General features: G+C 31.6%; 1 protein-coding gene across 2 annotated transcripts; it reads left to right on the top strand.

The window, feature by feature from the left end:
* Positions 1-8,278: 8,278 nt before the first annotated feature.
* On the top strand, positions 8,279-12,239 carry LOC145627273 (transcription factor bHLH123-like). 2 transcript variants are annotated; one of them, XM_081679673.1, is made up of 7 exons: positions 8,279-8,718; positions 8,929-9,667; positions 9,890-10,000; positions 10,148-10,213; positions 10,854-10,913; positions 11,087-11,140; positions 11,271-12,239. In XM_081679673.1, exons 1-7 carry the CDS (start codon positions 8,441-8,443, stop codon positions 11,421-11,423), a joined length of 1,461 nt encoding a protein of 486 aa, XP_081535799.1. In that variant the 5' UTR covers positions 8,279-8,440; the 3' UTR covers positions 11,424-12,239. The 2 variants fall into 2 exon arrangements, with proteins under 2 accessions (XP_081535799.1, XP_081535798.1); XM_081679672.1 differs by having other exon boundaries at positions 10,854-10,919.
* Positions 12,240-12,617: the final 378 nt, after the last annotated feature.

The raw sequence follows: 12,617 nt of genomic DNA, 5'->3' as shown, positions 1-12,617 counted from the left end.
ACTTTGATTTGAGAGTGGATAATGTGATTGATAGTCTATATATATATGTCAATATGTGTATTGAAGACTGAAAGTTTAAGATTTTAATATATGCTCTGATGCCCTAAGAAGATAATAAAAATAAAGCATATCCTCATAGGAACATCTAGAACTCCACATGTTATATGCATGGACCTTCCCATACTTAACACTAAATATTCCACTTAATATAAGAGGGGTGGACAAGATTTGAACTTGTGAATTTTTACGATGATTCTAATACTATGTTAAAGAATAGACTCAATTGTAACTTTAAGTTAATGGTTGAAGCCTTGGATTGATTTATATACTCTATCATTATGTATAAGGTTTGCACATATCAAACAAGTATTCTTATACCATACGATATGACTTCTATAGAATGAACTTTATGAGTGAATGTATACATTGATTTTAGCTAATGTACCGGACCTTAATTTATATTGTACTTGGGTTAATGTTGAATTAATTAGAACAAATTAATATACATTATTTTATTAGTATATGCAAGTTTTTCCATTCTCATTTGACCTACCAATCTAATATCTTCAAAATCATAAATAGGTATTCTTTTCGTTCCTTGAATATTTTATAAATTGTATTGTGATTTGCATAGTTTAGCACTATAAATTATTAAAAAAAAATTGTTATAATGAAAATACACATTGACAAATCCAACAAGATCTTACAAAAAAACGTTTTTTCATGTATACTTTACTAGTAACACATGCATGCATTATACACTCAATTAAGATATATTACGTATATGAAAGTAGATAATGCATGGTTAAAATTTAACAATATAGCCTTGCACCAATAAGAGAAAAAAAACCTAGGTTTTTACAATGAAAAATTGAATTAATTTGTTAGTTTACCTTATAATTACTTTTCCGAACAACATGCCAACAAGGCATGTTGTCCTATGTTACAACGATTAAGTTAAAACAATCGGAGTATAAATCATCAAAGTCAGTCAAAAATTTTCGAAACTTTAATAACATAAACTGTAAATAAGCCGATAAAAAAAAAAAAAATTAAGTTTAAAACTATAATACAAGCTCGAAGTTTCCGAAGAAGGGAAATATAAGTTCCTTGTATGCCTATTGGGGACTTGAAGTTGGGGCCTCAATGTCAATGAGAGATGTTTCCACCACTAGACACTGAAATTAAGCAATAGGGTCATCAATAGATCTCTTTGATGGCCAAATTTAATTTGCTATCTTCCTCCATCATCTACCAACTCATGCATCATAAAAGTAGAGTGATCATTTCTTAATCATCTTGTGCCGGTAAAGTAGCATGTTTACGTTTTGTTAATGATTATTAGTTTTAAAATGTCCAAGACACTATACGAGAACCAGCAATTTCATGGTGCAATGCAATAATGTAGCAGAATTGTATAAATTAATGTATAATCATGTTTTCCAAATTGAATTTTAATTGTGTAATTCTTTTGTTGATCGAACAATGACCTTTCCAAACAATATATGTGACTTTATTTGTGAGTACTCTACATCGATAAGAGATGAGATGGTTAAGGGTAAGAGCGTATTTCTACTATTACAATGTGGTATTTGAGAATTTAACTTCCTTGAACTCGTGACGTGATAGGTGCATTGTCCAAGCCAACTAATAGAGATTATAGAAACATTGAACCGATTTTAAATGTAAAAAAGAAAGTAGAAATTTATAGGAATCAAAAAGAAAATGCTACAAAACATAAGAAATAATTAAACTATCAATTGTTAATAGATATTCATGTAAATTTCAATTTTGTAGTAACAATGGATGAAGAAATATTAGAAAGTTCCTATGAAATGACCATGAATGTATCATGTACTCTGTATATTGTACATTTGAAGCATAGAGATAATTTATAAGTGACAAATAATTGATAACCTTCACCGGGATGAGTACAAGCTCCCACTAGGAGAGAAACTGACCACACACTTGTCTAACAAGTTCAATTGGAGTGTCCTACTAATCTTATACTTTGTATGTTTTTCAGTTGTTCTCTTACAACTTAGTTATATAGGTTGTTTCCATTATATTTCTCCTTTATAGGTGAGTCAATTTAAGCTTGCAATCGAGATAGGTCAAAAACTCCCTTCCAGATGTTTAACATAAACCATGTTATATGCTTAGGGCCTATTCTGATTTACTAAACTGAGTTGAGTTGAGATAAACTGAACTTATTGGAGTCGAATTGAACTGAACTGAACTGAATATTTTATGAGAGAAGGAAATTAAGAACTGAACTGAACTGAACTTATTGGAACTGAAGTGAACTGAAATAAGCTGAAGAGAACAAACCCTTAATTCATGAACCACATATATCTCATGCTAGGAGCAATCTCGTCAATACAAACTTTCACATGTGTTGTTTGGCAATAGAATTATACAAAAGGTTCAACAATAATATAGTAGGCAACTAGCCTAATTCTACTTTAAAATATCACAAATTTTCATATGTGGTTGGCCACACGATGTAGTCGGAGTTATCCGATCATGAATTACTCAATCAGTCAAAAGTTAATCGGTTGGTTAGGGATTACTCAAGCAGTGTTTTGTGCTTGTCAGCTTGTTGCACGGTGTGTCCAGCTATACCAAATGAATGTTGTTAAAAAATATCCCAAGAAAAGATAAACTAAAAAATAGATTTAAAAAAAAAGAGAGAGAGAGAGATAGAATGATAATGGGAATGGTAATGATGAGGAGAAGAATAAGAAGTCGCTGTCTGGCTCTGACTCTGAGACTAAATCGACTAACGGAGTCTGTTTCTGTTCCTAATCCTGTTATTGTCTCCTCTTCTTGCCCCCGCGCGTGCACCGTGTAGACCCCACCTCACCCTTAGTCCCACTCGTTGACCTTTTTTATTCAACTCCTTCTCTACCAACGGTAACAACAACTACTACTACTTCAATTCTATTATTAGCTTATTAACCAATAGATTAATTGTTATTAATATATATGGTATTATGATGTGATGCTTAATTTATTATGTGTGTGGTTTACTTGCTTTGAGCAGCCCTCACTATATACTTCTTTTTTCACAAAGTGTAATTCATTGGTTTAGTTGCTAACTAACTTGTGTTTTGGCTTTATTTGGGTTTCAATCAACTTGTAAACCTACATATATGTATAGTTGTACCTTTGGTAGTCTTATGGTCTCTTGTTATGTATTAGCAAGCTTGCAATTTGATTTGTTTTGGCAATTTGGTTTGCAGATTAATTAGATTAGCTTTTTAATATGATTGGAAACTTTCTCCCCATATATGTTAGGTTGTCTTTTCTCAAATAACCGTCAATTTTTCTTTCTTGATGACAATTAAGTATTTAATTGAGTAGAAAATAAAGCCGAATATTAATGATTTATGTTATTTTTAAAATAGATGTTGATGACACAAGATACCTCTCACCGTTCGTTCCTTGACCATGACAATGTGTGTTTAGTTGGGAGGATGATATTTTCCAAGAAAATTAATTTTCCTTTTTTAGTTGATATGGGGAGGAAATTAAAATAGTTTTCTCAAGCATCTAATCTATCCTTTAGAATGATATAGAAAATAGAATGTCACACATTTTCGTGTCTATTTCATCACCTCCACCCTATATCTCCCCTCCAATACATCCATTTCCTTCTCATTTTCTCACTAATCGATTTAGAAAGGATAACAAATTTGTAGTTGTGTTCTTCACTAAAAAAAAAAAATATCATTAGGAAAATTTGTTAGAAATTACATTTTATGTCGACCAATTTGTGAGAAATAACCTTTTAAAAAATGCGACACTTTAAAATACTTTTTCCTTAGACTATACCTTTGCTGCCGTGTACTTTTTCACTAGCCAAAACTCCCACGAGAGTGGCACATGAGGTTTCTTTCCCAACCACCATGTTCACCACCTTGATCAAATCCTACCACCATCCGAAGGTCTTTCCACCACCAGCTCACCGACCTTTAAAATGATGTATGCATACAAAGGTCATACGTATTGTAAATGTAACCTTCCCAAACAAGACATGATAATTGTTCTATATTGATAAAGAAAAAGAGTAATAAAATATAAAACACATCATAAAGCTGAGAGAAGGCTACTCCTCCTATTAGCTATTATATACTTCCTTTGTTCTTTTTTACTTGACCTGTTTCTTTTATCACGTTTGCCAATGCACAAGTTTAACCATCAATAATTTTAATACTCTATAAGTAAAAATTATAAAAGGTATATATTGTGATAGTACTTATTTAGACGATTCTAACAAGATCCTACATGAATATGTTTTTCTTTACCTATCATTACATTATACTAAAGGCGAAACTTAGAGAACACTTGGCAAAATATTATAAAAAGTTTTCCCTCCAAAACCACTTACTTAAAAAAGCTTATTGTAATTAAATTATTACTTTTAGTTTGTATAAAATCTAAAATAAATGTCCTTAAATATCAAATTGCCCATTATAACTATTACATGTTTAATTAATTTCTTTCACAATATTTCATACTTTTTACTACTAAGTCTATTTATAATATTTATATTCATTATTTTTGGTAAAATTTATTGTCATTAGAATTATTTAACAACCGTGCATTGCACGGGGTTTAATCTAGTAATTCACAAAAGACGGTCAAAAGTGGGTTGGTGAATAGTGTAAAAGTCAAAGCGGGTCAAGTAAAAAAGAACGGAGGAAGTATGGTTTTGGAATTAAATCTCCTTGGACTTAACAAATATCCATGAGTAGATAGAATAATAACGCGTTAAAAACAAATATTTTATAAAACCCTTTTTACCACTTAACGTAAGGTTCTTGGCTTCTTGCACTATATATGAAGCTAGTGCAAACGCGGGGTGTAGTTTAAATGTAAAGAAGTAAAGATTCGTATGGGTGTATTGTATGGGAGTGTTGCCGTTGTCAAAAAAGGTAAGTTGGAATGTTGATGGATCTTCTTATAATGGAAGTCCAGGCCAGAGGTGTAGTCATTGTTGCCTTGTTGGTATACTAAGAAATAAAGGTGTAAATATTGTACATTTTCTATACTAGTCAAGACGAGAGATTCCGACTAGACAAAATTGGATCGCAATAGTTATCAAACTTTAAATAAAATCACATGTATAAGATGAAAATCATTCTTGTTATAATGAAGAATAGTTGGATACCTTTTTAAGAAAATGAAATAGAACGTGAGACTCTAATTTTAGTAGTGGGAACTAGGAAGAGCGAAGTATTAATAAAATAGTGGTCCTTGGCAAAAAATAGAGATAGGCAAACTAAATTGTGATTGTTAGAGGATCAACTCAACAAAAAAGTTTAAATTGAAGGTTGAGCCTCAGGAATAAACTCGTTGGGGTTAAAGTGTGAATGCAGCATGGGTCCTCTTCATACCAGACACTTGATATTTTACTTTAAAATGAGGGTTGTATGAGATTTGAACCTGTGACCTTTGTATAACGCTAGCTCTTGATACCATTATGTTAGAGGATCAATTCAACCAAAAACTTAAGCCGATGGTTAAGGCTCATGGATAGGTTTTATATTCTATCAGTGACAATTACAAAAAGAAAATGAACACACTAAATTGGGAAGGAGGGAGTAAAAAAGAACACAATTATGTTCCTGTTGCGAGTATGATTTTGGTACTTAAGTGATACAAAAAGACAATGGTTATATATTTTGAATATTTTTGTAAAAGTAAAATTATTTAATTAATAAAAATTTATACGGCATTAATCAAAACTAATAAATACAAAACAATTTGGATTAAATAATAATGTTCTAACCTACAAAAATCATAGTCATTGTATATGAGATATGACATTGTTAGTTAATAAAAATTTTCACGAGTGGATCTTCTTATTTGAGCCATTGTAATTTTTCAATTGTAAAAATTTTGATTTCATTGATTGTAGAGAATGTAGACATATGTTGCAACACCGCACAAACCGTCATCAATAAACTGACTTTCCATGGATAATAATTTTGGCACATTCATTTTGAGAATACAATTTTTTACGTTGATTTCACATAAAGGTGTGCTAAAATCAAGTTTTGTTACTATATTTGTACTAGCCTTAACCAATTTCTTTGCTACTTTAAAAAAAGTTTTTTTTTTTATACAAAAACAATAATTTTTGCACAATCACACCCATCATCAATCATCATGGCACATTTACATGTAGCCATAACAAGACCATCTTAAATTTTATCATCAATTAAAAAGGTAAAATAAAGAAAAATAAAAGGTTAAAGGCAGTAACTGGCAGAGAAAGGCAAGAAATAAATTCATGAAATTGAAAGAATATAAGATTAACATCCATTTACACTTTCAAAATTCTGGCCACTTGTATTACCAAAGACACCCAAAAATCATCCCTTTTATTTTTGTGTGTCAGAACCAGAGAAGCACATGAGCATCAATAAGCCTTATGATTAAGCTAGCATATATAGGAGTATATATTCATGGTATATTATTTAATTATTAATTAATGGCATATAGAATCTTCAACTCTTCTTAGGATATTTTTTTTGTTCGACAAATTCCATGTTACAAGATTTTGGTTTCCCATGATTTTTTAACTATTTTTGACATAAAGTATTTATGTTAAACCACACCAAACGTAGCTAAACATTGTTTTAAACTTTCATGCAACTTGTTATTTATGCAACTTTCGTGTAAGGAAATATATTACATACTTATATGCTAATGTAATTACAACTTTGCCCTATAGCTTTATAAGGTCAATTAGTATTTGGAAATATATTTGGCCAACAAAATAAAGAGATTCAAAATTTTAGTCTAAATAATCTTTATGTTACGTTGTACGCATCCTCTACATAAAAAGTGTAGAGAATCTAGTCAAGGTAAGCATCCTTAGGTTTGCTATTTCATCATTTAATTTTTTTTACTTGTATTTTTGAATTAAAAGGACTTAAAGCTCAAAATACCTGAATTATTAAAGTTTGGATGGGAGTCTAATCTTTATTTTTTTTGTATCTTATTGTCTTGCTTCTTAACTTACTACAACCACTCGCTGTAAAAGCTTGCCTTTTAGGTATCTTGCACCACCGCCTGTGTTATATGTTGACCGAGTCAAAATGGACTCAACAATAGCAACTTCTTTCGAGTCATTTTAATGACTCAAGAAGGAGAGAACATATATTAATGAGACATATCATCAGAGTATAGGACTTGAACAAAACCTCTATCTAACCAAGAAGGTACGTATGAGATGCAAAGTATATGATAACATTGGAATGTGTCAAAGAGACAAATTTTATCATGCATTACAAAAAGATATATATTGAAAACTTAGCTTCGAACTAATATTCTAGGTACCTTTAGACACCCTTATTTAACGACATCTGAAATTGTACTAATTGTCCTATCTACTCATTGTAAATTAAACGGGATATATCTTATTGTATTCTTTATTCTTATTTGTGTTCAGGGCTAATTACTGTCACACTTAGTAGTTTATATCACACTATTATTAGCATTACAAACCATTATTAAGTCCGAATGAAGTAATAATTATTAACAACTTAAACGGGATATATCTATAAGGTGTCTAGCTACCATCACCAACCTTACTTCAATCTAGCTACTAAAAAAACCATCCATAGAGAAAACTATAACAACAGCTTTACAGAAGGCAGATTCTTATTTTCTCAATTTAGTACCTCATGATTAGCATCCAAAAAGAATTGCCCTCATGATTAGCTAACTTGGCCAATTTACACAATCTTTTTTTTTTTTTTTTTTTTTTTTTTTTTTTTTTTCTTTTTCTCTTTTACTTTTTGGGACAATTTGTTTCATTTAACCACTTGTATTATAGGGTTATATTCAATGACTCAAAACAAAAAAACTTTATATTATTGTGGCACCCCTTGATTGACTATAAAGCAAGTGACAACAATCTTCATTAATTAGATAAAACATTGCACTCAATATTTTACCAAAGTCATACAACTTAAGGATTAGGGTAATTAAGATAACATAATTAAGCTTAAGAAACATCATTAGCTAGCCATCGTTTTTAAATTAATTTTTTTTTACAAAAGTCAGAGAATTTCATTTCAAAATGACCTTTCCTTGTTTTCATGATCACCCTAGAAACCCAAAAAAATAAAATTAAAATAAAAAAAATATTGTCAACCACATCCTTCTCAAATGGTATAAAGTCGGTAATATAAATATGTGGTCAGATGTAGCGGTCCATTTTTCATTATTTTCATTTTTATCATCAACCCCTTCAAAAACCTAAGCAAAGTTATTTTCCTTTTAAAAGAGAAAAAAAAAAAAAAACCCTTAGCTTATATCACTTGTAACACAAGCTTATATTATTACAACAAAATAGAGAAAATAATTAAACCAGTTTCTAAATATATACACAACATACTATTTTGGTAATAAATATTAGATTATGGCTGAAGAATATTGTGGAGGAGCAAATTGGTGGGATTCAACTACATCAACTAATAGAAGTAGATTCGACGGTGGTAGTGGTGGTGGCGGCGGCTCTTCTTCTACTTCCTCTACTACGACGCTAGCCAATAGCGGTGGTGGAGCCGGTTACGGATGGTTAACCGAGGGACCGACGGCGGTGGACACTAAGTTGGACGCTTCTTCGCTTCAGCTCGTGGGGCTTGGTTTGTCCTCTCAAGCCATGGCAGAGTGGAATCAACAACAAACAGCTATACTGTAAGTAGTAATACGACTGTTTTTGTGAAAAACTACCTTATAAAAATTCTCGTCCTTTACTCACATAGACTAAATCCCGAAAATCAAGGAAAATCGTAAATAGTACGGTAAACACTAAGTGGACTAAAGAATTTTCAAAGTTTGTAATTATACATTTGAATTGATTTTTGTCATTTTGTTTGTTTGTTTTTTTTTTTTTTTTTGACATAGTAGGAATCCGGAGAAAGCCGAGAATAGCTTTAGGTCCATGCTACAAGAGGGCATGGGCCTAACCGCGAACTTCCAGCAAGACACGAGCGGTGGTGGAGGAGGAGGCGGAGTCATGTTCGGAGGTAGTAATTCACCACAGTTACATCAATGGAGACCGGACAAACTATTTCCGAGTAGTGAAGATTCGAGCACGGATTTCAAACAAATAGGGCGCGGATTTTCCTTAGATAACCAACCACAGTTTTCACCTAATGGTAGTTCCATTGAAAGCACGGTTACTTGCCAAGGGCTAACCGCGCCTTCAAGCTTTCAACTCGATAATACTTCCTCTTCTAGCTCCGTCTTTGGTAGCCCCTCGAGTATCTTGCAAGGTCTTATGAGTACTGAACAACACAACCAACATCAACAACAACAACAACAATTAAATACGAGCAATTTTCAACCTAATTATTTTGGTATGGGTAGTGTTACTAGTAATGATCATCATCAACAACACTCGCAATTGCCTTCTTCTTGGGCGAAAGTGCCTCAATTCCTTAGAGCTTCTTCTCCTAAGCAGCAACAGCCGCAGCAACAACAACAACAACAACAACAGCAACAACAACAACAACTTCATTTCATCAACAACGCCCCGTATTGGAGTGCCTCAGCTCCGTTAACTGATGTTAGGCCGAATTTCTTTTCGTCGTTGCAAGGTGCCCAATTGCCTACCATGCCAACATTTGAAGAGAAACCAAAGGTAACTAAAATGATACTTTACCTTATTAACTAGGGTTTCGACGATTTAACTACTTAAGGTAAATTTAGTTATCAATAGAATAATGTTTTCTCAACTTAAACTACCTTATTAACACTTGGCGGCAGTAATAAGTTAATTAATATTGTCTTGGAAAAATCATCACTAAGTTATTTTTAATATATATCATTTTTTTTTACCTTTATTTATATTACGACTTGGTAGACTACAATGGAGGTGAGAGATACGAGTTCAATGGCGAAAAAGAATGGTTCCGAGAATAATAATAAACGATCTAGGAACGATGGTGCTTCATCAACTTTGCCACCATTTAAGGTATTGATTAATCTTAAACTTGTAATATTAGTAAGATATGTTAGTTGTATGATTAGTTCATAGGACACATTGATGAAAGACTTGCCTAGCTATAGCTAGGTATATATTGTACGTTATTGATTGATTGTGGGAAAATCTTTTTACCAGGTGAGGAAAGAGAAGATGGGGGACAGAATCACTGCTCTTCAACAATTAGTTTCGCCTTTCGGAAAGGTAAATTTTAATTTTAAAATGAGTACTTTGTATTATATACATATCTTTTTTTAATTGTATTAAGTCAATCTACTTCGTGTAATAAGTTTGTATACACTATGATAGCACAAAATTACAACTGAACGAGTGTATGATAAACAGTATGATTACTCGATCACGTTTGATTTCATAAAAGTCAACTTTACAAAAGAGCGAATTATACATGATTTGAAATGACTACACTATCATATACAAGTACATAATACAATACACATATACGTTGTATACATGAATCATTCTTACCCGAAATAATTATCATCTATTTTAGCTAGTCATTATCTTACAATAATAAAGACTACACTAATAATTAAACTTAGAAATATACAATATAGGATAAAATTTGCTAGAAATCATGTGGTGCTAAATTTCCCACCGTTTCTTTCAGCTTTAATTTTTTACTTTATAGCAAAAAAAATAAAAGAGCTAAGCATGGCATTGATAGATGATTCATCAAATGTCATTCCTTTGTATTTCGATCAATTTTTTTGGGTCGAAAAAAGCTTACTTTTTAGGCTTTATTTTTTTGTGCACACTAATTAATATTGGTCCATATATGAATCATGGTATATTTCTTTATTTCCTTTTTTAATACCTTTTGCAGACTGATACTGCGTCAGTCCTCTCTGAAGCCATTGAGTACATCAAGTTTCTCCATGAACAAGTCAGTGTAAGTTAATTTTTTTTTTTTTTTTTTTTTTTTTATGAATATAAATGTATAATCTTAATTAATTAGTTAATTAAAAAAAAATACAAACTTTTTAGGAAAATAAATAGGTCAAAAAGTGTCATATATTCTAATTTATAATAACATTTCTTTCATGGGTTGAATAACAGGTTTTAAGCAACCCATACTTGAAAAGTGGAGGCTCCTACCAACAACATCAACCGGTATATATTCTCTATATTTTTTTAATAGTAGTTTAATTAAGAAAAAAAATATTAGAAATATTTGTTTAATTTTTTTGTTTAATGATGATTGCTTTGTAATCATATGTGGGATTATGCCTTAATAATGTAGGGTAACGAAAAGGCGAAGATTGATCCGGATGGTCCGAAACAAGATTTAAGGAGTCGAGGGTTATGTTTAGTACCCGTTTCTAGCACATTTCCTGTAACACATGAGACCACGGTAGATTTTTGGACGCCTACATTTGGAGGAACTTTTAGGTGAAAGATAAAGGGATCATTCATAAGAACTTATTCTTGATACGATGGTGAAAAAAAAAAGGAGAAATATACAACTCATAGACGGAATCTCCCTATGCAAGTTGAATTCGAGAGAGATTGGTCGATTGATGAGATAAATCGAGGAAACGAAAGGAAGAAAAAGAAGGTGGATTTGATGACGTTATAAGAATGCAGCCATATGAATTTGATTGTGTAGTACTAGCAAGGACATTGGAGCATGGAAAAATGGAGGGAAAAAAATTGTGAATATGGAAAAAAGGGAAAGGAATATGGCTTTCAATCCAAAGGATAGAAAAAAGGGAGAATGCATGGACCATTTGGATAGCCAAGAAAAAAATAAAAATAAAAAAATCATGGTTATCTTTGAGGACCAAGGTGCAAGCTAAAAGAGCTAGGGCCATGAGAAAATACTCATCATCTTTGTAATAATTGCATGATTATGATTAGTTTTAATTGTTAATTATAGGTAGTGTTGAGGTTGGTAAGAGTTTCACCAACAAAGAATGTTAGAAAAAGCATAGGAATTGAAGTTTATAGTATAGGATCGACTAAATTCATCTGTTAGCTTTGGATGAAGATATTAGCACTCCATAGACAGGTCGGAATTCACTCATGCGACAAGAAGATAAGCAATAGAGGAAATAAACTTATAAGTCTTGGAGTGCTAAAATCCTCATGCGATTTGTTTAATTTAAAAGGTAAAACATACTACTTTCTTTTAATTTGTATTGGAAGATTTGAATTTTTTTTCAAATACATGCTAATCAGACGTCATTAAACTCCAACTTCTTTTTATTTATATAGCGTGTAATTTGATGCATGTGCGTATGGTATAACTGGTCATACAACGTTTTATGATGACATACATGATGAAACGAGTTTATAATCATCTAAATTTATTTGTTGTTACATTTTTCTATGAAATACACTAATTACCTTTAAAATTGCACATGTATGAAATTACTCACTTTGTAACTTATATGATGATCATAGAGATAAAAAGGAGGAAAGGAGAGATATAGGGTGATCGTTTGGAATAATTGAATTCCAGAATAGGAGAGAAAGAGAGTGAATGTGGGGGATGTCATTGGATTGGAAATCTAACTTTTAGATTTGTTTATGTGATAGGGAATATGTTAGTGGGAAGTGCTTAAAGGGGTCCACAATTTCCTACTTT

The sequence above is a fragment of the Chenopodium album genome, chromosome 4 (assembly GCF_948465745.1).
Source record: "Chenopodium album chromosome 4, dcCheAlbu1.1, whole genome shotgun sequence".
Classification (NCBI taxonomy): Eukaryota; Viridiplantae; Streptophyta; class Magnoliopsida; order Caryophyllales; family Amaranthaceae; genus Chenopodium; species Chenopodium album.
This window is presented reverse-complemented; position numbering and strand designations above follow the sequence as displayed.

Bases quoted from the DNA above. Each gene is read 5' to 3' on its own strand.
- LOC145627273 (XM_081679672.1), top strand. From the start codon at position 8,441: ATGGCTGAAGAATATTGTGGAGGAGCAAATTGGTGGGATTCAACTACA. The intron at 8,719-8,928 runs GTAAGTAGTAAT...TTTTTGACATAG, and splicing joins CAACAACAAACAGCTATACT to TAGGAATCCGGAGAAAGCCG. The intron at 10,214-10,853 runs GTAAATTTTAAT...TACCTTTTGCAG, and splicing joins TAGTTTCGCCTTTCGGAAAG to ACTGATACTGCGTCAGTCCT.